Source organism: Schistocerca piceifrons, chromosome X, assembly GCF_021461385.2.
Source record: "Schistocerca piceifrons isolate TAMUIC-IGC-003096 chromosome X, iqSchPice1.1, whole genome shotgun sequence".
Taxonomy (NCBI): Eukaryota; Metazoa; Arthropoda; class Insecta; order Orthoptera; family Acrididae; genus Schistocerca; species Schistocerca piceifrons.
This window is the reverse complement of record NC_060149.1, coordinates 20,209,544-20,234,855: the sequence shown is the minus strand read 5'-3', so window position 1 is coordinate 20,234,855 and position 25,312 is coordinate 20,209,544. Positions and strand designations below refer to the sequence as shown.

The following is a 25,312-nucleotide window of genomic DNA, read 5'->3' as shown; positions in this document are numbered from 1 at the left end:
GCTTGTGCTATTCATCCAAGTGTACCTGTAGTAAATAATTTACAATTGTGAAATGATTCAATGGTGACAGTTTGAAATCCGAAGCGAAATAAGATAAGACAATACTCTGCAGTCAGCTCACTCTCGAGCGAATGGTTTAAAATATTTTTCTGCCTTTAACCTTTCTCAGCATGTGACCTAAATATTTCTGAAGTTGTATTAACTTTGTGATTCACCTGAAGCGTTTCAAATATGAAGCCTTCGATTCTGTCATCCACTGGTTGCTATGTGACTAATTACATACAGAGCTTCTATCCAAATTATTATTAATTTCTTGAGAATCTGTGACTTTTGTGGCAATCTCAACCTAGATTAACTGACAGCTGCTGTCATTGAGGTTATTATAAATGTGTATTACAGGCCGACCATATACAGACGTATACTTGTGTCTACTTGCTTCTTTTCTAGATTATAATTATCTATGGTATCAAAGAAAGCAGTTAAGGGTAAAATTTTTAATCTAGATTTCCTAACACTGCTGCTGTCTGTCATTCCAATGGGTATAGAGTCTAAATTTTTTGTACTTGCGTGTTTCACTTCTTTTTTCGTATATGCTTATGACACCTATCACAAACAAATTAAATTCTCATAATGAGTGTGAATATTTTTTGGGTTTGAGGCTAAACATATTCGGGTGAAAAGCGTATGGCTTATTATACATACTTGCTTATTCATTCCCTCCAATTCACACTGTGACTATCTTTTGATAGATTTTATTGGGAAATATTAGGACTATGAGATTGTGTATTTCTATCTTCTTCGAGGTAATGTGCCAAGTGTGTATCTGTGTCACGTATATTGGCTTTGCAGTGCTTTTTAACAGCGCACATACCGCACAGCCGGCCGAGTTTGCCGAGCGGTTCTAGGCGCTTCAGTCTGGAACCGCGCGACCGCTACTGTCGCAGGTTCGAATCCTGCCTCGGTCATGGACGTGTGTGTCGTCCCTAGGTTTAAGTAGTTCTAAGTTCTAGGGGACTGATGACCTCAGATGTTAAGTCCGATAGTGCTCAGAGCCATTTTTTTGAACATACCGCACAACGTTACTGACAATTTGTCTGTTCAGCTTATCAACTGCCTAGTCCCTTCAGTATATAAACCATCAAACTGTAGCCCTCGTTTAACACTCTTAGTAATAATACACGCAATCAGAAAAAATAGGTCGTTTTAGGCCGTAATAGCGTCTAGGTGTATGAAGGTAGTGCCGAAAATGGAGCAATAGCTGTGCAGTAGGATAAATTTCACACCTTATGTACAATATACGACAGCGAATGAACGCTACCCGCATTCTCATCTTTTATCAGCGGACTCTAGAAAAGTGGTAATAATTCTGACGTGATATTTACTTAGGAGACTGATTTTTCATCACACTATCGCATTAATCCAACGATATCAAACATAGGCCCATCATAGGCAATAAGACTGTTTCTGTAGGACCTCCTACCTACTTCAGTCAGATTAAAACATAATTTCGGAAGAGCGTAATGCGCCAAGTTTGCTGAAGTGCTGGACGAAATACTAGCACAAATAAATTCTTCTTCTGAATCATGTGACGTCGTTGTGATTACCGTGTAAAACTACATCCCTGGCTTCAGCAGGCATAATGTACATCTGTAGTCTGTTAATCAGAGGCTACCATATGTTAACATTAATTTCCATCTAATTCACTGATGGAGCATGGGAGAAATTTTATCTGGATGATGCCTATGGGACCGATACGTAGGGGGTTGAAGGATATCTATAATTTCTTCCAAGGAAGAGAGTTCTGGTAGTTTCCTAAACAGGTTCTCGAGAGATTCATGGTGTCGTTCTGTCAGCGAACTTTTTTCAACATTTCTGTTACACCCTCTCGCCTGCCGAACAAGCATGTTACAATTCCCTCCCTCCTTCCAGAATGAGATTTTCACTCTGCAGCGGAGTGTGCGCTGATATGAAACTTCCTGGCAGATTAAAACTGTGTGCCCGACCGAGACTCGAACTCGAGACCTTTGCCTTTCGCGGGCAAGTGCTCTACCAACTGAGCTACCGAAGCTCGACTCACGCCCGGTACTCACAGCTTTACTTCTGCCAGTACCTCGTCTCCTACCATCCAAACTTTACAGAAGCTCTCCTGCGAACCTTGCAGAACTAGCACTCCTGAAAGAAAGGATATGCGGAGACATGGCTTAGCCGCAGCCTGGGGGATGTTTCCAGAATGAGATTTTCACTCTGCAGCGGAGTGTGCGCTGATATGAAACTTCCTGGCAGATTAAAACTGTGTGCCCGACCGAGACTCGAACTCGGGACCTTTGCCTTTCGCGGGCAAGTGCTCTACCAACTGAGCTACCGAAGCTCGACTCACGCCCGGTACTCACAGCTTTACTTCTGCCAGTACCTCGTCTCCTACCTTCCAAACTTTACAGAAGCTCTCCTGCGAACCTTGCAGAACTAGCACTCCTGAAAGAAAGGAAATTGCGAAGACATGGCTTGGCACAGCCTGGGAGATGTTCCATAATGCCCCCGAAAGGCAAAGATCCCTAGTTAGAGTCTCGGTCAGGCACACAGTTTTAATCTGCCAGGAAGTTTCAAACTCTGTACAGTGGGATGGACTTGATCAGCCAAAATGGTCACATAATCCTTCGCAGTAATGCGACCTGGTAGAGTAACCATGTGGACCCCTGGAATACCATTATACGTTCAAGTCATCACCAACCTCCCCCCTCCCCCATGTTTCATTTTCTGATGCAAATTCGGCCAGAAGCCGGAAAAATTGTGAAGCAAGACTCATCCGACTAAACGACTTTCTTCCAATGCTACGTAGCCCATGATTTATGGCTTCGGCATCAAAATTTCCTATTATGGGAATTTGCAACACTGACGAGTGACTTTGAAATTCCAATTCGCCCTGCAACTCCATGCTTATGGAGCTCCCTTCCTGTTGTTTTGGTGCTGATAGGGTTCACGAGTGTGACATTCAGTTCTGTAGTAACTTTTATAGCTTTCATCCTCTTATTTTTCTTGAAAATCCACTTCAGTGACCATCTGTCATGATTATTCAATACACACTTTCGTCCAAAATGCGACTTAGCGGATGACGTTTTTTCATTACTGTGCCTCTTGAAACACCAAACACTCTGGCTTCCTTGATGACGGAAGCACTCGCCGTACGTGCGCCGGCAGTTGGCACACGTCCGAATTCACTTAGGTCCCACATAACGCACTCACAACAGCATAGAACACTGTTCTGGCAAGGACAGCACTTGCAACGTATTGGGGTGCCGTTGATGGTCAAAATCAACAGCCCAATCTGCAGGCTTGGCTAGCACCTGCATTTATGATCACGTATGCATTTCTCGTGGTGTGTCCATATTTCTGTCCAACTTCCGTAGGTATTGTGAATTACACAATTTTGAATTTCTCTCCAATAGTAACACGTTACCAGTCTTTGCACCACGCTGACATCTTGTCGAGTTCTACTGGATATTCCCAGACAAAGTTCCCTAACAGATATAACTGAATCATGTACGAATAGTTTGCGATTGTCTGTAATTCTGTCCAGAAAGTTGATAATGTAAAGCATAAATAACGACGGTACTATTACCCTCCGACCGAACGAGGTGGCGCCGTGGTGAGCATATTGGACTCATATTTGGGAGAACAACGGTTCAAATTCGCCCCTGACGATCCAGATTTAGGTTTTTTGCGATTTCCCTAAACCGCTCTAGGCAAAACTCCGGATGTTTCCGTTGAAAAGGTACGGCCGATTTCCTTCCCCTCCCTTAAAACAATCCGAGCTAGCGGTACGTCTCTAATGACCTCATTGTCGACGGAACGTTTAACGCTAAGCTTCCTATTTGCTCTTTATTACACTGCTCTGTGACGCACCAAATGTTACTTCATGTCTCTTCATCCAGGATATCATGCTGCGTCCTGGCTGTCAGAAAATTTTCAGTCTAGTCGTAGAACTGGACAGATATGCCATAGAATCCTATTTTTCTTAGGAAACATCGCAGTAGTACTGAATAAGAAGTTTTCTGAAACCATTAGTATTACACTTTTAGATTGTGAAACACTTTGAAGAAAATCCTTTCCGATAACAAAACTCTTACGCAGTGTCGAAGCTTACGCAAGGCTTAGCTGAAACCAGATCTGTGCCTTCCATCTGTGAAACACGCAGTAAACCGGATATTCAGAGTCAACTGGCAGAGCACGAGGTTAGCACGCTGCTTAACATCGGAATAATGCGGTTGCTGCTGGAGAATTTATCGACGTAGTAGCTGCTTATTAAACACGTTTTCAAGCTCTCTCATGTTAGTGGTACATATACTACAGAGTGGAAACCAAGCTCAGATCAACCCATAATCAAGAATGATAACCCAAAATCACCATGTGGCTATAAATATATCAGCAAATTATCCGCAATATCTAAAGCGTTGGAGTAAATTGTTCGCAAACAGCTGGTGTATCGCATTAAAACTCACAACGCCCACGGTAAATATCATTCAATCTTCTAAAACACTGTAACACAAAACTGCATTGATCAAAGTGAGTTACGATATCAAGCATCATCAAAACTTTTGATACTGTTTTCAATATACATAGGTGTGCCAAACTAAAGAACGAAAGCAGCTTTCGCATGATGTGTCACTGTCAAGTAACATAGCTCGATGAAACTTGGACCATACATGGAAAGAACAGATAGAGTATAGTACAGAAGGTAACTGAAAGAAATACGCAATCACATAAACAGAAATGACACTTTCCCTCAAAGACAACAATTCCACTGAAGTCACCGCGACTGATGATGGTCCTTTGGACACTACAGAATGTGGAACATTGTTCTTAATTTCTTAATAGAGCGTGTGATCAGTGGCGTAGCCTGTGGGATGCCGGTGGGGCCATGTCCCTGGGCGGCACAAATGGGAGGGGGGGGGGGGGGGCAGGGAGCAACCGAACTGGATAATCCTATCTTCACAGTCATTACATCAGTTAATGTTTCGTCATCGGGACTACCTAGGTATTTACGTAGAATTTCAAGGCAAGCGGACAAATGGAAGTGGTTCAAAATGGGCTTTGACCTTTACAACTGTACCGTAAACTAAGGTCACTTAAGCCCTCAATGTTATCTTCAGCCCAAAAAGAAAAATAGGTTGGGTCTGTTGTCAGAGGCATCAGTTACTGCTGAGAGTGTTAAAATTATGATTTTCCGAGAGGTAGCAGCAGTGTCTTTAGTACGCATAGTTTTGTTAGTTCATATATTGGCCACCAGAGGCTTTGTTCTGGTTCATTTGTAATGATGAAAAATTATTGTTTCGTTTACTCCTCAACTTTCGCCTCCATAAGTATCAAAGGATATACACTGATGGTAAGCGATTTTTTTTTAAATTTCATACCTTTTAGAGCTTTACCCATGCTCCTTTTATTGTTTTCGTAAAACCATATAAACACGTTGATTGAGAAACTTGCCAACATAAGATGCATAAGTGGCCTTCTCTAGTCCATTGTTTTGTCACATGAGTTGGGCTCAAGTGACCCTGAATCACATTATAACCATCAAATGTGATATAATTGTGGGCTCAAGTTACCCATAAAATACATTCATTTTCAAAACTCGACTCTCTTTGTAAAATGTAGTTTACTTGATGGTTTTCGAGTAATTATCAAATACAAGAGGAAGGTGCTGTAATAGAGTGCATGATGCCCATCCATAACTTCTGTAAATGGCCAACATCGAAGGATATTTTGCTCTACAAATGAGAAGACACTGTTGGAAAAACAAAATCTGCAAAACTTTTGAAGAAAGTTCTTTTTGTAGACACTTGGAAACACAACATATCAAGCCCGGCAGTTTATGTTTTTTTTTTGTGAGCGGGTGTCCAAAACAGGGTCTCCCCTTGCAAATATAATTCAAAATGATTCATAGAATATTATTTACTTTCTTAAATGCTATTCATTAGAAAAAGTCACCTGCATAATGTAAAATTTGTGCTGTGCTTTGCGTGCCACAAAAAAATGTAGTTAACAAATCATCTAAATCTGCTTTATTAGTAATACCTAAGCAAATACGTAAAATAACAATAGCATTGAGTCAATCACGTAGCATTATTGATCTTAAGTAAGATTTTAATGGAAGTAAAAAAGGAAAACTGCGTTCATTAGAACTAGATAATAAAGGAATTGTAATATGTAAGCGAACAAACTTGGAATTAATCCTCTTGGCCATTCATATTTTTTAAGAACTCCAGAACGTCCCTCAAGGTCTTTTCCTGCTCATTCTGTCTCTTCGTAAGTTGCAAAACCATGTCTCTATCGCTTATCAGAGTCTTTCGATCAAAATGGTTTTTGTAAAATTTTGCAGTTTTATCGACGCCTGTAGTATATCCAAGAGTGAATTTTTCCAAAGATTTAAAATTTTATGCAATTTATTTAACGGATCTACTCCTGAGTGATGCAGTGAACTGGTTGAAAGGTTCACAGTATGATTTCCTGGAAAATTCTTGAATAGTTTTGAACTTTATGTATTCTTTATTTCCTTGATCGAGTCATTTTGGAACTTTTTGCTGACGCAGAAGTTTAGGTTGGTCAAGTTCAGTAACACCTTGATCTTTTTTAAGCCAAATTTCCTCAAATTTAAGTTAATACGTAATCTCTCACCCTCGAAAATCAGAGGTGGACGAAAAAATACCATACTTGTTCTCCACGTAATCTCTCACCCTCGAAAATCAGAGCTGGAGGAAAAAATACCCTACTTGTTGTCCATATCCTGCAGAATACCTACGTGTGCTATAAACAACGCAGGGGTTTGCTATTAGGTCCTCTAAACTTCTAGTGTGGAGGACAATCATATTAAATTAAATATTCCAGCCAGTAAGTGCTACGGTAACAGTCTGACTGGCTTCCACACCAAGGTTGGAGGGGATTCAGGACACACCCTGGAGAGCAAGAGGCTATCTAATAAACAAGACACAAAATCATTACAAAGAAATTCAGAACGCTAGAGAACGTAACAGAAAGTTTGAACACACGAACAGAGGCAGAAAATTTGTTAATCGGAATGCAATCATTTTCGTTTGTGTGTTTCTTGAGTCTCTGGCAACATGTGCTACACGAAGTGAATTGTGCCCAAAAATTATTTGCAAACGGGGGAACTTCACGTAAATCAGTGTGCTCATAAAAGCGCCTTGCAGACAGTGTTGGAAGAGAGGCAATTGGAACTCGTAGACGAGGCCTGAAGTTACCAAAAATTTGCGTGAAGAACTTTGCATTTGTATTGCATCTCGAAGACGAATTACGAGGAGGCACATTTCTGGCGATGGAATTAGACGTGTGGACCTATAGCATGAAGACGATTTGAAACGAAAAATGTTTTTTCATTACATAGAGAAACTGCCGAAATTCAAGAAAGATTCCAACAGCACCAGAATTTGGCCGAAAAACATGCCTTCATTAAGGCCTGTAATAATACTGGGCATTGGTGACGAGGAATACAACCTCATCCAAACTTCTCAAGATACTGACAGAGAAGAGTTTAAGCTCTAGTGCGTGCGTCTGCGATTTTTCGTTGCTACAACAGACTGTTAGGAAGAATATTAATTTTGGCCCACTGGGTCTACTAAAGTTTATTACTAGTCAAAATCTGAAGAAGGTTTAACTAATATACTTATAACGCTGACAGTATTCGTCACAGCTGCCGTAAGTAATGTTAGTTGCGAGAGAAGCTTCCCTAAATTGAAACTGACTAAAATTATTTAAGATCTACAATGTTCACGTTGAGATTAACGGATCCCGTTATTTTGGCAACCGAACAAGTGGTGTAAATTGACACTGACGAATGTATTAGAGAGTTTGCGTTGCAAAAAGGGCGCAGAATAAAATTTTAATTTAAGAAAGACGTTTCAGCTGGAAACCATTTGAATCAACGACGGAGTATCACAGATAGTTTTGATTTCCAATTCCTCGCATGAATATTACAGTCGATACAGGGTAAGTTAGTGCTTCCGTGAATTTCTGGACATCCTGCTGATTCTTCAGAAAATCCAGAAAAATATTTACACCTCAAATTAAACAAAATTTAATCCAATTTTTAGTTTTGTCAAATGTTTATTGCTGTGATGTAGATCAACACGCTGCAAAAAGTGAAAACTATAGATGATCCGAACTACGAGTAGTTATGGATGCTTGCCGAAGATATTTAAGATTCGGTTGTTTGATCATATCAGTGCTTCCTATTCTCAGTTAGGGTGGATGCGACCGGATAGGCAAAGTGGTCACTACACGCTATGTTTACTTCATCGATTTCTTCGTCGCTGGTGTCCTAAATACGTCTCCTCGCATATCACCATTCCATAAAAGTAATGCCAGATCGGGTACGCCGTTCGTCTTGATTGTACCTTTGCATAAAATTAAATATTTCTCCATTTCCTTCTCCCTTTCAGCCGTACGAATGCTGAAGAAATCATCTTGTAACCTGCGCCTTATCCAGTAAGACGATACATTCAAAGGGAGATTATCTATCTTTGTCGGTGCAATTTCCTTCTTGGTAGATCCCAATTGTTTTCTTATTGCCCAACGGGGAACCAGAATCTCTGTCTTACTGTGAACTGTCTGTATTTTTCTCAGCCCTTCATATTTCTGTTTTCTTCTTTCAATCTCATCTGCTAATTTTACCCTATTATTTCTCGATCTTCGACTTTTTCTCCACATTGACTCCTTCTAATGCCATTACTCAAATTTGACAAGAATGTAATGAGGAACTTGCTTAATACAATGTCAATAAGACTGACATTTCTTAAATTCCATATGTTCATTAACATTACTATTATTATTATTATCATTATATGGTCATATTACTCATGTACTATACAAATTGTAATACTGACACACTATGGACGCCTGGTAAGATGTAACACATGACTTGAAGGCCCTAATCCTGCCAAGGGAAATAAACGCATAAATAAATTTAAAAAAAGAAGTCGTGCTCGGTCGTAACGATGGACTTTGTTGCAGTGTTGTGGTTTTCAGTCTGAAGATTGGTTTCATTAGTCATCTCTCCATAGCTGCAGCAATCCACATTCATCTGAAACAGCTTAGTGTTGTCAAGCTGTGGATTTCCTCTATAATTTTTATGCCTCACTCTTCTCTCCATTACCAAATTAACAGTGCCTTGGTACCTTAAAATGATGTACCCTATCAACCTACTCCTTATTTTAGTTACAATGGCCATAAATTTGTTTTGCTTATGATTCCATTCAGTACCTCTTCATCAATTACTCAAGCTACCCATGTAATCGTAACATTCTTCCATTGCACCAAGTTTCAAGTGCTTTCATTCTCTTCTTGTTTGTACCGGTGGTGTCTGTGTGTGGCAACAAGAAGCGTGGCCTAAAGCGAAGACTGAAGGCAGAGATACGCTCAGGCAAGTAAAAGGTTGGCGTGAGGCAGGCAGCGTTTTTAGGTACTGGCGAAAGTTTTGCCTAAACGATCTAATAAGCTTACGCCAACGCTTTGGGTTAAATTGAAAAAAAAACCTCATATTCTATAATACACCAAACTTAGAATACTGTTGAGATGAAGAAATAAACGTTTCATCCAGTCGTTAACCATAAGAAGTACGAAAGTTACAGCTGTTTTCGGAATGCATAATTTCGATATAATACACTAATTCACTGAAACAGTCAAATCCACAGAGGCAAGAGATACTGTTTGAAAGAAAAGATACCCTTATACATTATGTCATGTAAATTTCTTGATCCCATCAAAGAAGTAGTTTGACTACGGATATTAGAAATTAATAGTGCACAATTCACAGATTAAGACAGTACACAAAAATTACATGATGTACACGTATCGTGATACACCCACAAGTGATCCGTATTATCCTACTAGCCCAAAATATAGACGTAGTTATAAAATAATGCATATATATAATGAAAAGGATAAAGAAGATGTCATTCGAAATTCGTGCGTGTTCTGAGAGCACTAATGTGTAGAGAATAAAGAGCTGCGCCAAATACAAATGTCTCATTTGCAGGTACTATAGTTCTAACACTTTTAATTGCCTTTTTGTTTCGCACGCTTTAGTTTAATCTGTTTGTTATTACTTTAATGAGAGTCGATAGATGTGTAATAATTTGGAAGATCCAAAATCACCGACGTGAAAATGCAAACCAATCCACGTATAATTTATAGTACCAACACTCGATCCTGCTCATTTCACATTTTGAAAAGTCACAATTGATGCTGTACCAAATGAGGAGACAGCGTGCGTATAAATACAACAGAAGCTGCCAATCGTGGGCACTGGTACAGTTGAACTCTTGAACACTGCAATACCTGGCTACTTGAACACATTTTCGTTTGAATTCTCAGTTCGGGAAGGCAAGCAGGCCGTGGGTTTTCAACTTTTTTCTGGACCTCCACAAGGTAGCGGTACTTAGAAAATTTGCCAATACTTTTAAACATTTAGGTGAGTCAATTTATGCTGATGAAGAGCGGAACTTTCATCATTTTTTAAAATCAGGAGTGGTTATTAATACATTAACCACCGATTGTACTTCACCATTTCTGGTGCGACACTGAATTAGTGATAGTTTTTTTTTATGTTTGTGTGCACATGAACTTGGACATTTCAGTGCAATGACGAGAAAACATAAATCCATAGTTGAGAGATAACTGAGTATGTACTTTGATTAAATGTGGACCCTAATATTGGGCTGAAAGAATGTGGTTTGGTTTCCAGACAAGAAAAAATAAGTAAAGCAAGACTGGTAAATCAAGAATAGAAGACGGAGAGTGGCAGTAGAGGTAATATGCACCTCCTTCAGCTTTTCCGTAAGACAGCATCAGCCTTAAAGGAACCCAAAAGGAACACAAGACTTACCAGAGACCAGTAAGCTGGAGAGTACGACACGAGTTCGAGAGTCGGGCCGTCTGGCTGTAGGTCGGCCGCTGATACATCAGCGTCCTCCACTTGGGAGTCTAGTTTTCTACTCTCTGTAAAAATAATTGTGAATGATAACCTACATCTACAATCCGCAAGCCACTTCATGATGGGGAGGGGTGCGGGTACATCCAGAGCCTCTTTCATGCCCAGCTTCAGATGGTCGAGGTTTGGACAGGCTCGCCGGTGTTCCATGTCCTGCACAGTATCACAGTCACACTTGTCGTCATCCACGTTACGGTGACCCCACTTGATCATGTTTGCTTTTCCTGGGGCCACCCCTGTTCTGATGTGGTTCAGGGTCCTCCATTTTCTTCAGTTAACTGTGGAGCCGCCAGGCATAACCTGAGCTGGTGGATACTTAGGTGGAGGTTCTTCAACGACCGTGTTTAAGAATCTTTTGCGGGATCTCAATAGCTCAGGCTGGCGCTCAATGCCAAAGAGAGAATGTCGATCATCGATGGTTTGTCTGAGCCTCTCTGTGAAATCCTAAGTTGGCACTCGCAAAACAAGTAGCTCTGTAAAGCTTTGGTTGGGGGCGTCGGTTTCATACACCCCGTTGTTATTCGACATGTTTCATTACGGCTTATGTTGACATCCTTCACGTGGGCTAATCTGATTCATACTGGAGAGGGTTATTCAGCCTCAGAGCAGCATAGTGCTTGCGCTGTCATTCTCAGGATAGTAGGTTTTGCTCCCCATTTGCTGTTTACGAATTCTCGCAAACTATTATTTCTGGAGACCACCTGAAGAATCTTTTCACAATGGTGTCTGTATGTCGGAGACGTATCCAACGCTACTTTCAGATGGTTGGTTTGCTTGTTTGTTCCAATGTGGTATTGTTCCAGGAAACATTGAGCATTCGGTTTGTTTGCAGAGATCGAAGGTGGAAAGCGCTTACTTGAGTCTTTGAAGAATTCACTGTAAGGACGTTATTTTGACAATATTATGACATGTCTTTGAGTGCTTTCTCCTACTTCTGCTTTATGTTGTCCTCTGAGCTGTGATTGGCAGGTCATCTGCGCATAGAAAATGCCTACTATGATTAGGTGTATGCTGGTCATTAATGTATAGGTTATAAAGGGAGGGAGCCAAAAGCACCCTGGGCCAGTTCATTTCTTTCGTTTCCCCATCGGCTCTTTTTTTCAAAGAGAACGACGTAAAATTGTCTGTTACGTAAGAGAGACTCAACGATCCTGTCAAAGTGGTAGTCTCATAGTTCGTTACTGAGTTTCTGGAAGAGCAACGTTTGGTTGAGTGCATCGTATGTAGAGTTGAGGTCGAACACCGGAAACCTATACTCATCCCTCCCACACCTTCCCCCTTCCCCATCTCATCTGGGAATGATGTGCGGGGAGAACGACTATCGGTAAACCTTCCTATGAGCTCTAATTTGTTTTCTTCGCTCGTCGTTGTCATTTTAGGTGGAAGAGTGATGTATTACACGACACTTCTTGGAGAGTAGGCTCTCGGACATTTAACAGTAAACTTCTCCATGCTGCACTACGCCTCTGTCTAGCGTATAGAGTTTTTTAAGCACTCCTCTAACCCTCTAACGCTCTCACGCTTGCTAAACTAACCTGTGGCGAAACGTGCACACTTTGTTCGCCTAGTGCATCTCTTCTACGCTGAACGTTCAGAAAGTACGTTTCGTCGTTGTTTTCACAAAGAAACTTTGTTGCCAGAAACAAATACACGTAGTCGCCACCGTCATTGAGACACCACGCCGCTCGACAATGCAGTGTACGCGATTGCTTTAATTACGGTAGCGTCTAAGGCGCACGCGGCCGTTGCTTTAGGGCAAACTGAAGCGAGAATCGTCGGAAAACACTGCATTTTGCCGCTCAGCACGCCGGTGAAGGCGTCCACATCCGTTGCAGTGCTTCAGCACAGTACCTTAGCGGTCATTCCGCGCTGTCGTCACATTGTGCGGTCCAGTACCCGCTCTTGTCTGTCTACCATTTATCCTCTATACTGTTCCACACACGTATTACTGTCGTGGTAATGTGCCATTACGAGCCTCAGTATCACTGTAGGACACACCTGTTTCACGAAGACCGATCGCTCTGCCCATCTGAACTCATTCACATACTTATATTGTTCCCTTTTTCGTCCATGAGCCATGGCGGCGCTAGCTTTCACGTTTCCACTTAGTTTAACAACTCTACGCGTAACACTGACCTGTCTGGTCACACAAAAGACTGCACTAGAAGACCTAAGTGAATGCCATCTCTCTGCAGTCTTGAGTACTTACTATGGGTCCACTATTGTATACTTTCTTCGACTGTGGAACGATTCAAACCATTCCTTTCGGATGTTACAATTTTCACACAAAGTAATGTATTAATACCACCTGGTAAGAGTCCAAGACTGCCGAGCAATTCTCATGTATCTGTCGAACATATATTTTGAAAGGAATTTCTTTCGTGGTTGAATTATATTTCTTTAGGATTCTTCCAGCGAATCTGAACCTGGCATCAGATTTCCGTATGAGGTGATTCCACTGTAGGTGGCTCCAGACGTGTATTTCTACGCATTTTACGCTTGTAACAGTTTCAAATACTTGTTGTTGTTGTTGTGCTCTTCAGTCCAGAGACTGGTTTGATGCAGCTCTCCATGCTACTCTATCCTGTGCAAGCTTCTTCATCTCCCAGTACCTACTGCAGCCTACATCCTTCTGAATCTGCTTAGTGTATTCATCTCTTGGTCTCCCTCTTCGATTTTTACCCTCCACGCTGCCCTCCAATACTAAATTGGTGATCCCTCGATGTCTCAGAACATATCCTACCAAGCGATCCCTTCTTCTAGTCAAGTTGTGCCACAAGCTCCTCTTCTCCCCAATTCTGTTCAATACCTTCTCATTAGTTATGCGATCTACCCATCTAATCTTCAGCATTCTTCTGTAGCACCACATTTCGAAAGCTTCTATTCTCTTCTTGTCTAAGCTATTTATCGTCCACGTTTCACTTCCATACATGGCTACACTCCATACAAATACTTTCAGAAACGATACTTTATGTTAACAAATTTTTCTTCTTCAGAAATGCATTCCTTGCCATTGCCAGTCTACATTTTATATCCTCTCGACCATCGCCAGTTATTTTGCTTCCCAAATAGCAAAACTTCTTTACTACTTTAAGTGTCTCATTTCCTAATCTAATTCCCTCAGCATCACCAGACTTAATTCGACTACATTCCATTATCCTCGTTTTGCTTTTGTTAATGTTCATCTTATATCCTCCTTTCAAGACATTATCCATTCCGTTCAACTGCTCTTCCAAGTCCTTTGCTGTCTCTGAGAGAATTACAATGTCATCGGCGAACCTCAGAGTTTTTATTTCTTCTCCATGGATTTGAATTCCTACTCCAAACTTTTCTTTTGTTTCCTTCACTGCTTGCTCAATTTACAGATTGAATAACATCGGGGAGAGGCTACAACCCTGTCTCACTCCCTTCCCAACCACTGCTTCCCTTACATGTCCCTCGACTCTTATAACTGCCATCTGCTTTCTGTGCAAATTGTAAATATCCTTTCGCTCCCTGTATTTTACCCCTGCTACCTTCAGAATTTGAAACACAGTATTCCAATCAACATTGTCAAAAGCTTTTTCTAAGTCTACAAATGTTAGAAACGTAGGTTTGCCTTTCCTTAATCTTTCTTCTAAGATAAGTCGTAGGGTCAGTATTGCCTCACGTGTTCCAACATTTCTACGGAATCCAAACTGATCTTCCCCGAGGTCGGCTTCTATCAGTTTTTCCATTCGTCTGTAAAGAATTCGCGTTAGTATTTTGCAGCTGTGACTTATTAAACTGATAGCTCGGTAATTTTCACATCTGTCAACACCTGCTTTCTTTGGGATTGGAATTATTATATTCTTCTTGAAGTCTGAGAGTATTTCGCCTGTCTCATACATCATGCTCACCAGACGGTAGAGTTTTGTCATGACTGGCTCTCCCGAGGCTGTCAGTAGTTCTAATGGAATGTTGTCTACTCCCGGGGCCTTGTTTCGACTCAGGTATTTCAGTGCTCTGTCAAACTCTTCATGCAGTATCATATCTCCCATTACATCTTCATCTACATCCTCTTCCATTGCCAAAAATTGTCTTCAAATACATCGCCTTTGTATAGACCCTCTATATACTCCTTCCAACTTTCTGCTTTCCCTTCTTTGCTTAGAACTGGGTTTCCATCTGAGCTCTTGATATTCATGCAAGTGGTTCTCCTTTCTCCAAAGGTCTCTCTAATTTTCCTGTAGGCAGTATCTATCTTACCCCTAGTGAGATAAGCCTCTACATCCTTACATTTGTCCTCTAGCCATCCCTGCTTAGCCATTTTGCACTTCCTGTCGATCTCATTTTTGAGACGTTTATATTCATTTTTGCCTGCTTCATTTACTGCATTTTTATATTTTTTCCTTTCATCAATTAAATTCAATATTTCTTCTGTTACCCAAGGGTTTCTACTAGCCCTCATCTTTCTACCTAATTGGTCCTCTGCTGCCTTCACTACATCATCCCTCAAAGCTACCCATTCTTCTTCTACTGTATTTCTTTCCCCCATTCCTGTCAATTGTTCCCTTACGCTCTCCTTGAAACTCTGTACAACCTCTGGTTCTTTCAGTTTATCCAGGTCCCATCTCGTTAAATTCCCACCTTACAATCGAAGAATGATGTATCTCTTCGCATGTTTGTGCAGAATACGTTACATTTATTTCCGTCGAGGGTCAACTAGCAGTTACTGCCCAAGGATGAACTGCATATGTCCCGGTTTAGTTCCACACCTCTACGTAATGTCTCGCGAAGTGGAGGCGTGTGATGATGACCCGGGATATTAGCTCGGCGCTCCCCTTTGTACTGTTTCAGAGGAGTAGGCTATGTGTCAGCACCGGGTTTCATTCTATCTCCTCTCTTCATTCATAAAATCACAAATACAGCGCTACATTGTACAAGCACTCAATGCAGTCACGCACACACCAATAGATGTATCCGTGTCGGTTCTTAGCAAGTCAGAGGAAGGCAACGGTAAACCTCTTCGACTGGGACATCAGTACTCTACAGTTCACACGTAAATGCCTGGAATAGTTCTTTGAACTACCTTAAGACTGTTTCTCTATCGTTCCACTCTCTAAGGGCGAATGGGAAAAATGAACACGTAATTTTTTCTGTACGAGCTCCGATTTCTTTTATTTTTTATGATGATACTTTCTCCCAATGTAGGTTGGCGACAATAAAATATTTTTGCTTTCAGAGGAGAGAGTTGGTGATTGAAATTTCGTGAAAAGATTACGAAAGACGTAATTGTTTTAAAGTATTGCCACCCCAGCTCGCTTATCATATCCGTGACAGTCTACCCTCTATTACGCAATAACACAAAACGAACTGCCCTTCTTTAACCTTTCTCGATATCCTCCGTGAACTCTGCCTGGTAAGCAAAGCAATACTCTGGTAGAGGATGAGCGAGAGTAGTGTAGACAGTCTCTTTAGAAGATCTGTATGCATCTTCTAAGTCTCCTGTCAATAAAACGTAGTCTTCGGTTTGCCTTTGCCACAACATTATCTGTGTGATAGTCCCGGATTAAGTTGTCCGTAATTGTAATTCCTAGATATTTAGTCAAACTGTGTTATTTATCGTGTAAACGAATTGTAACGGACTTCTTTTGGTACTCGTGTGGATGACCTCACACTTGCTCATTAAGGGACAGTTGCCACTTTTCGCAACATACAAATATCGTGTCTAAGTAATTTTGCAACTGGGTTTGATCTTGTGGGGAATTTACTAGACGGTAAATGACAGCATCATCTGCGAACAAGGTAACAGAGTTGTTCAGATTGTCTCCTAAATCTTTTATATAATTTAGGAACAGCAGAGGACCTGTAACACTTAATTGGAGAACCCCAGATATAATTTCTGTTTTACTCAATCATTTTCCGATGGTTACTGTGTAATGTGGCCTTTCTGACAAGAAATCACGAATCCAGTCGCACAACGGAAGCGATACTCCATAGGCACGCAGTTCGATTATAAGTCTCTAGTGAGGAATGGTGTCAAAAGCCTTTTGGAAATCCAGAAATATGGAATCAATTTGAGATTCCTTGTCGATAATACTCATTACTTCGTACGAATACAGCGCTAGTTGTGTTTCAAAAGAACGATACTTTCTGAATCCGCGCTGACTGTCAATCAAAAGATCGTTATTATCGAGGTAATTCATAACGTTAAAACACATTATATGTTCCAAAATCCTACTGCAAATCGACGTCAGTGGTATGAGTCTGTAATTCAGTGGATTACTCCTACTTCGTCTCTTGAATATTGGTGTGACCTGTGGAACATCCCACTCTTCTGGCACGAATCCTTCGTCGAGTGAGCGCTTATATTGATAGCCTAATATGGGGATATAGTATCAGCATACTCTGAAGGCAACCTACACTATGCGATCAAAATTATCCCGACACCTAGCTGAAAATGGCTTGCAAGTTCGTGGCGCCCTTCATCGACAATGCTGGAATTCAAGATGGTGTTGGCCCACCCTTAGCCTCGATGACAGCTTCCACTCTCGCAGTCATACGTTCAATCTAGTGTTGGAAGGTTTCTTGAGGAATGGCAGCCCATTCTTCACGGAGCCCGGCACTGAGGAGAGGTATCGATGTCGGTCGGTGAGGCCTGGCACGAAGTCGGCGTTCCAAAACATCCTTGTGGTTTTCTATTGAATTCAGGTCAGGACTCTGTGCAAGTCAGTCCATTACAGGGATGTTATTGTCGTGTAACCACACCGCCACAGGCCGTGCATTATGAACAGTCTCGATCGTGTTGAAAGATGCAGTTGCCATCCCCGAATTGCTCTTCAACAGTGGGAAGAAACTAGGTGCTTAAAAATCAGTGTAGGCCGGTGGTGTGATGGTTCAAATGGTTCAAATGGCTCTGAGCACTATGGGACTTAACATTTGAGGTCATCAGTCCCCTAGAACTTAGAACTACCTAAACCTAACTAACCTAAGGACATCACACACATCCATGCCCGAGGCAGGATTCGAACCTGCGACCGTAGTGGTCGCGCGGTTCCAGACTGTAGCGCCTAGAACCGCTCGGCCACAACGGCCGGCTGTGGTGTGATAGTGCCACGCAAAACAACATGGGAAGCAAGCCCCCTCCATGAAAAACACGACGACACCATAAGACCACCGCTTCCGAATTTTACTGTTGGCACTACACACGCTGCAGATGACGTTCACCGGGCATTCGTCATACCCACACCCTGCTATCGAATCGCCACACTGTGTACCGTGATTCGTCGCTCCACACAACGTTTTTCCGCTGTTCAATCGTCCAATGTTTACGCTCCTTACACCAAGCCAGGCGTCGTTTGGCATTGACCAGCGTGATATGTGGCTTATGAACAGCCGCTCGGCCATGAAATCCAAGTTTTCTCACCTCCCGCCTGTCATATTACTTGCCATGAATCCTAATGCAGTTTGGAATTCCTGTGTGACGGTCTGGATAGATGTCTGCCTATTAACCATTACTATCCTCTTCAACTGTCGGCGGGCTCTGTCAAAGACGAGGTCGGCCTATACGCTTTTGTGCTGTACGTGTCCCTTCACGTTTCCATTTCATTATCACATCGGAAACAATGGACCTAGGGATGTTTAGGAGCGTGGAAATCTCGCGTACAGTTGTACGACGCAAGTGACACCCAATAACGTGACCACGTTCGAAGTCCGTGAGTTCCGTGGAGCGTCCCATTCTGGTCTCTCGCGATGTGTAATGACTACTGAGGTCGCTGATAGGGAGTACCTGGCAGCAGGTGTCAGCACACTGCACCTAATATGCAAAACGTACGTTTTTGGGGGTCTTTTGATCACACGGTGTAATTGATATGCTATCTGGACGGAAGACTTAATTTATTAAGTGCTTTTAGCTGCTTCTCTACATCGAAGATATCCATCGCTAAGTAACTTCGGACCTTGCCCAAAAAATCAATGTGGGAGTACCGCATCTGTTCCCAACATCTACATCTACATGACTACTCTGCAATTCACATTTAAGTGCTTGGCAGAGGGTTCATCGAACCACAATCATACCATCTCTCTACCATTCCACGCCCGAACAGCGCGCGGGAAAAACGAACACCTAAACCTTTCTGTTCGAGCTCTGATTCCTCTTATTTTATTTTGATGATCATTCCTACCTATGTAGGTTGGGCTCAACAAAATATTTTCGCATTCGGAAGAGAAAGCTGGTGACTGAAATTTCGTAAATAGAGCGCGCCGCGACGAAAAACGTCTTTGCTTTAATGACTTCCATCCCACCTCACGTATCATATCTGCCACACTCTCTCCCCTATTACGTGATAGTAAAAAACGAGCTGCCCTTTTTTGCGCCCTTTCGATGTCCTCCGTCAATCCCACCTGGTAAGGATCCCACACCGCGCAGCAATATTCTAACAGAGGACGAACGAGTGTAGTGTAAGCTGTCTCTTTAGTGGACTTGTTGCATCTTCTAAGTGTTCTGCCAGTGAAACGCAACCTTTGGCTCGCCTTCCCCACAATATTATATATGTGGTCTTTCCAACTGAAGTTATTCGTAATTTTAACACCCAGGTACTTAGTTGAATTGACAGCCTTGAGAATTGTACTATTTATCGAGTAATCGAATTCCAACGGATTTCTTTTGGAACTCATGTGGATCACCTCACACTTTTCGTTATGTAGCGTCAACTGGCACCTGCCACACCATACAGCAATCTTTTCTAAATCGCTTTGGAACTGATACTGGTCTTCGGATGACCTTACTACACGGTAAATTACAGCATTATCTGCGAACAACCTAAGAGAACTGCTCAGATTGTCACCCAGGTCATTTATATAGATCAGGAACAGCAGAGGTCGCACGACGCTTCCCTGGGGAACATCTGATTTCACTTCAGTTTTACTCGACGATTTGCCGTGTATTACTACGAACTGCGACCTTCCTGACAGGAAATCACGAATCCAGTCGCACAACTGAGACGATACCCCATAGGCCCGCAGCTCGATTAGAAGTCGCTTGTGGGGAACGGTGTCAAAAGCTTTCCTGAAATCTAGAAATACGCAATCAACTTGAGATCTCATGTCGATAGCGGCCATTACTTCGTGCGAATAAAGAGCTAGCTGCGTTGCACAAGCTCATCTCCTGAAGAGTTTGACTTAGCTCGTCGAAGCATTCCGACAGATAACGACATCGTACGAAAACACGCTGCGACAGCGCGGCGCATAAGCGAACGCCGAAGGCGGCCGACTTACCGGCGCTGAGGTACATGCCGGAGAGCAGCGAGCCGACCCACGCCGTCTTGCCCTTGCCCTCCCCGTAGTAGTTGACGAACTCGCCCAGGAAGATGCCGAACGTGTAGGCGATGCCGTCGACGATCATGTTGCACATGAAGGAGGCGAAGACGATGACCCAGCCGTAGCCGCCGTCGGGCGGGGGCGGCACGTCGTGGTACTCGCAGAAGCTGAGCGCGTCCTCGTCGCCCGGCGAGCCGTCGTCGTCCTGCGCCGTCAGGCGGGCGCTCTCCTGCGCGCGCTCCGAGCACGAGCACTGGCTCTCCGTCTGCAGCAAGAACACGCCTGTGCTCAGTCCGCTTTTCTACATCCACGTAAAGACATCGCAAAGAGACAAATTCGACTAACTTTATACATTTTTCATATACTTGGAGAAAATTAAAAGGACGCGATCCGTATTTTATAAATGTGTACTGCTAACAACACAACAGAAGGCACACAATAGAATCGAGCTACTAACGTGGGATTGCAAACTCCACTGTACCCCACGCCTACAGAACTTCGATCCTTCCTGTCGCCTCGCCTCGATATCCGCTCCACCCGAGCGCTGTTCAAATGGTTCAAATGGCTCTGAGCACTATGAGACTCAACTGCTGAGGTCATTAGTCCCCTAGAACTTAGAACTAGTTAAACCTAACTAACCTAAGGACATCACAAACATCCATGCCCGAGGCAGGATTCGAACCTGCGACCGTAGCGGTCTTGCGGTTCCAGACTGCAGCGCCTTTAACCGCACGGCCACTTCGGCCGGCTCCGAGCGCTGTCATTCTCACCAAATCCTTGAGCGCAGCCGGCCGCTGTGGCCGTGCGGTTCTGGCGCTGCAGTCCGGAACCGCGGGACTGCTACAGTCGCAGGTTCGAATCCTGCCTCGTGCATGGGTGTGTGTGATGTCCTTAGGTTAGTTAGGTTTAAGTAGTCCTAAGTTCTAGGGGACTTATGACCTAAGATGTTGAGTCCCATAGTGCTCAGAGCCATTTGAACCATTTCTGAACCTTGAGCGCAGTGTACCCTGTCTTGCGTTCCGCGTCTGTTTACTTCCTCCCACGTGGATCCTCTACTGACTTATCAGACTCTCATCACTCGTTACCTACAATGAAAACCTCCGCATATTCTACACTGTCCGAAAACTAGATTCCAATAACCCCACTGCGTCCCCTTTTCTCGTTAATCCTGGTGGGCTGCTGCATCTATACCAACTTATCCAGCCATCCCTACACCTTCGCACACTCCATATTCTATCCCAACGCAACTTCATCCGAATCGCTCTCCCAGACGATACATAGAAAGAAAGGTCCCTTGTCATTTAGCTACAATATAGGTCAGCAACTGGCAGCAGTTAATTCTATAAATTATCTGGGAGTACGCATTAGGAGTGATTTAAAATGGAATGATCATATAAAGTTGATCGTCGGTAAAGCAGATGCCTGACTGAGATTCAGTGGAAAAATCCTAAGGAAATGCAATCCGAAAACAAAGGAAGTAGGTTACAGTACGCTTGTTCGCCCACTGCTTGAATAGTGTTCAGCAGTGTGGGATCCGTACCAGATAGGGTTGATAGAAGAGATAGAGAAGATCCAACGGAGAGAAGCGCGCTACGTTACAGGATCATTTAGTAATCGCGAAAGCGTTACGGAGATGATAGATAAACTCCAGTGGAAGACTCTGCAGGAGAGACGCTCAGTAGCTCGGTACGGGCTTTTGTTGAAGTTTCGAGAACATACCCTCACCGAGGAGTCAAGCAGTAAATTGCTCCCTCCTACGTATATCTCACGAAGAGAACATGAGAGTAAAATCAGAAAGATTTGAGCCCACACAGAGGCATACCGACAATCCTTCTTTCCACGAACAATACGAGACTGGGAAAGAAGGGAGGACCGATAGAGGTACTCAAGGTACCCTCCGCCACACACCGTCAGGTGGCTTGCGCAGTATGGATGTAGATGTAGATGTAGATGAAATGAGCCCAGGTATTTCTCCATTGTACCAACTTGTACGGTACTCATCCCTACCTATCCCACTCCAGATCAGAGCGCCCCCTTTCCTCTTCATAATTCCCAATCCCTTGTCCTTTTGATAGCTACTAATGCCCTGCTGACACACCAGAACTCGTCATTACGTTCTATCTTCCCACTATTCGAACCAACAATGACCGTCATCTCTATAAGTACTGTCCTTACCCTTTAACCACAAGGAATATCTTTTTCCCTCTCCAAATCCTTTTTTCCAATGGAAGAAATCCGCCCGGAGAGTTCGATCCGAGTCTAGCTGACCTCCCTGTTTCACTCGCTGCGCGGTAAACCGTAAGAGCAGCTCCTCTTTCAACAGAGAGAACTTCATAAATATTCAGTCTTGTGAAGTTATCAACTCCCAAAGTGAGTTCGGAAACACTTCCACTTGACGAGCGCCACCTGCTATTGGAGTGCCTTATGCCGTCTTTGTCTACATCTCTACGCCGTCGGAAATAACCAGTTCAGAAAATCGTCGTGAAGGAATTAAATACTAACTCTGCATAGGAATTCTTTATTCAAATATCTTTAAAAGACACTGTTCACAAATAAATTGAAAACCTAAGGACAAACGATTCTTGTCACTAGAGTCATGAAAATTACAAGCGAGGGAGGTAACGAACTAATGTCCCGACGACAGCAGAGACGTTAGAGACAGAGCTGAAGTTCCGATAAAGCTAAAACGGGAAAATAAATCAGCCAGGTTCTCCTAAGGAACCATTTCGGCGTTTCTTTCATCGATTTAGGGAAACCATGGGAAACGTGTATTCGAACCCCGCTCCTCGAGGAGCGCGCCACCGCATTCGGTAGCGTGGAGGAGAGGAACGCTCCTCAAAAGGTGCCGCTTCGCAACAAATTAGCTTCGCACCGCGTGGTATCGAATGACCTGTGTGGGAGAACCGTCGTAGGAGTTTCTGATGCAGCAGTTTGCTTATCTTGTTCGTCAAGGGCGCCCTTCAAACCTACCGCGAAGCAAAGTACTTCCTGGAACAGTTCGAGCAGCAAAATTCGCTATAGAAGCGGCTTTAGATTTATGAGAAGATGGAAGCTGTCGCGATGCGACGTCGTTCGACCGTTGAAGAGCTAACTAAAGCCACCGCTGCGTTTACAAATCGACGATTGTTCGTCAACGTAATTGATAAAAATTTGAAAGCGATATTTCTGTACACACGATTGCTAAATGAAAAAATAGCACAATGGGGGTGAAATATAATACACAATTTTATTCAGATGAAGACAATATTGCTTTTTAATTCGAAAAATATTGCTACGGAAATGCTGTCTTCCAAGGCCTTTCCGTAAAAAGTTGTTATTAAAATGGCGTAGTTAGCTTTTCATGAGGCAGGAGTCCCTAGCGAAGTTTGCCACGATTGCTCTTTTTCTGTGAATACATAAATGATGTGAAGAATAGATAAGCAACATTTTGAGATTGTTTGTTGATGGCGCTGTAGTGTGCGGGGAAGCGTCGTCGTTGAGTGACAATAGGACGATATAGGCTGATTTCAACAGAACTATTTGGTGTGATTAATGGAAACCTGTTTGAAATGTAGATAAGTGAAAGTGAATGCAAATGAGCGGTAAAAACAACCTACGTCACTTCGATTAAATACCTAGGCGCAACGTAGCAAAGCGATATGAAACGGAACGAGCACGTAACTTCGGTAGAAGGGAAGGCTAATGGTCGTCTTCGGTTTATTGGAAGAATTCTAAGGGAAGTGTAGATCATCTCTAAAAGGGGAGCACGTACAGAATTCTCTGAGACCCATTCTTGAGTAGTACTCGAGTGTTTGGGATCCCCACCACGACGGATTAAAGAGAGACAGTGAAACGATTCAGATGCGTGCTGCTAGTTATGTTACCGGTAGGTTCCATCAACACGCGCATATTACAGAGATGCTCCATAAAATCAAATAGGAATTCCTGGAGGGAAGACAACGTACTTTTCACGAAACGCTATTGAGAAAACGTAGAGAACCGGCATTTTCGACTGATTGCAGAACGATTCTATTGCCGACAAAGTACATTTCGCCAAAGGACCGCGAGGATATGATAAGAGAAATTATGGCTCGTCCGGAAGCGATTAGACGGCCGTTTTCTCCCCGTTCCATTTACGCGTGGAACAGGAAAGCGAATGACTAGGAGTGGTACAGGTTACTGTCCGCTATGCACCGTATGGTGGCTTTCGGAGTATGTATGTAGGTGTAGTGTCGGCATGTTTCTTCAGGCACCTCCTAATTGGAAACGTCCAGCAGAATAACTGTAACGTCTGGATTAAATTCCACACCTGTCTGCATTGTTTCATGGAAGGCGGACATTTAACATTGTGGATGGTAGAGAGCGTTAAGTTCAGTGAAACTCTTGTTGCCATTAAAAGGGGTATGACTGGACGTTGATGTTTTCTCCCTATCTTTTATTCCATACTCATCCATACAAACACAAGTACAACACAGCCATTCACAGGAGACAGATACATACTTCGTTAATCTTGCATCTCGACAAACTGAATGAAGGCAATTGGAAACCGCCATCTGTAGGACAACAGTGAGAACTTTCCACATTGTCCCCTGTATATGAGGTTCACTTCCACTTCTGAGGAGGGATGACAGGTGTGATTTGTTGGCTCAGTGGATCCGCAGATTATTTCCTCTTGACACTTCATTCACCTCTTACAGTGATTTGTTAATATTAAAAATACCAGTCTGAATCGTGGTTCAAAACATGGCTCTGAGCACTATGGGACTAACATCTGAGGTCATCAGTCCCCTAGAACTTAGAACTACTTAAACCTAACTAACCTAAGGACATCACACACATCCATGCCCGATGCAGGATTCGAACCTGCGACCGTAGCAGCCGCAATCGTGGTTCGGTGTCCGCTTTAAACTGCGCGTTCCCTCATAACTTACTGGGTAAGTCTCTTCGATGGTCAGAGGAAGTTGAGAGCATACCACCTCCAACACGACCATGCAAAGTAAAGCTCCCTTAGTGTTTAAATCAACCTTCGAGACGAGGGCAGCTTTACTTAGGTGC

General features: G+C 42.9%; 1 protein-coding gene across 2 annotated transcripts in view; it reads right to left on the bottom strand.

Annotated features, from left to right (window-relative positions):
* The window catches only part of LOC124721452 (monocarboxylate transporter 3-like), a 430,925-nt gene that overhangs the window by 164,361 nt on the left and 241,252 nt on the right, over window positions 1-25,312 (bottom strand). For both annotated transcript variants that reach the window (XM_047246436.1, XM_047246437.1), the window contains exon 2: window positions 20,237-20,543. In XM_047246436.1, the coding sequence (XP_047102392.1) occupies window positions 20,237-20,543 (307 nt within the window). The remainder of the gene's footprint in view (window positions 1-20,236; window positions 20,544-25,312) is intronic.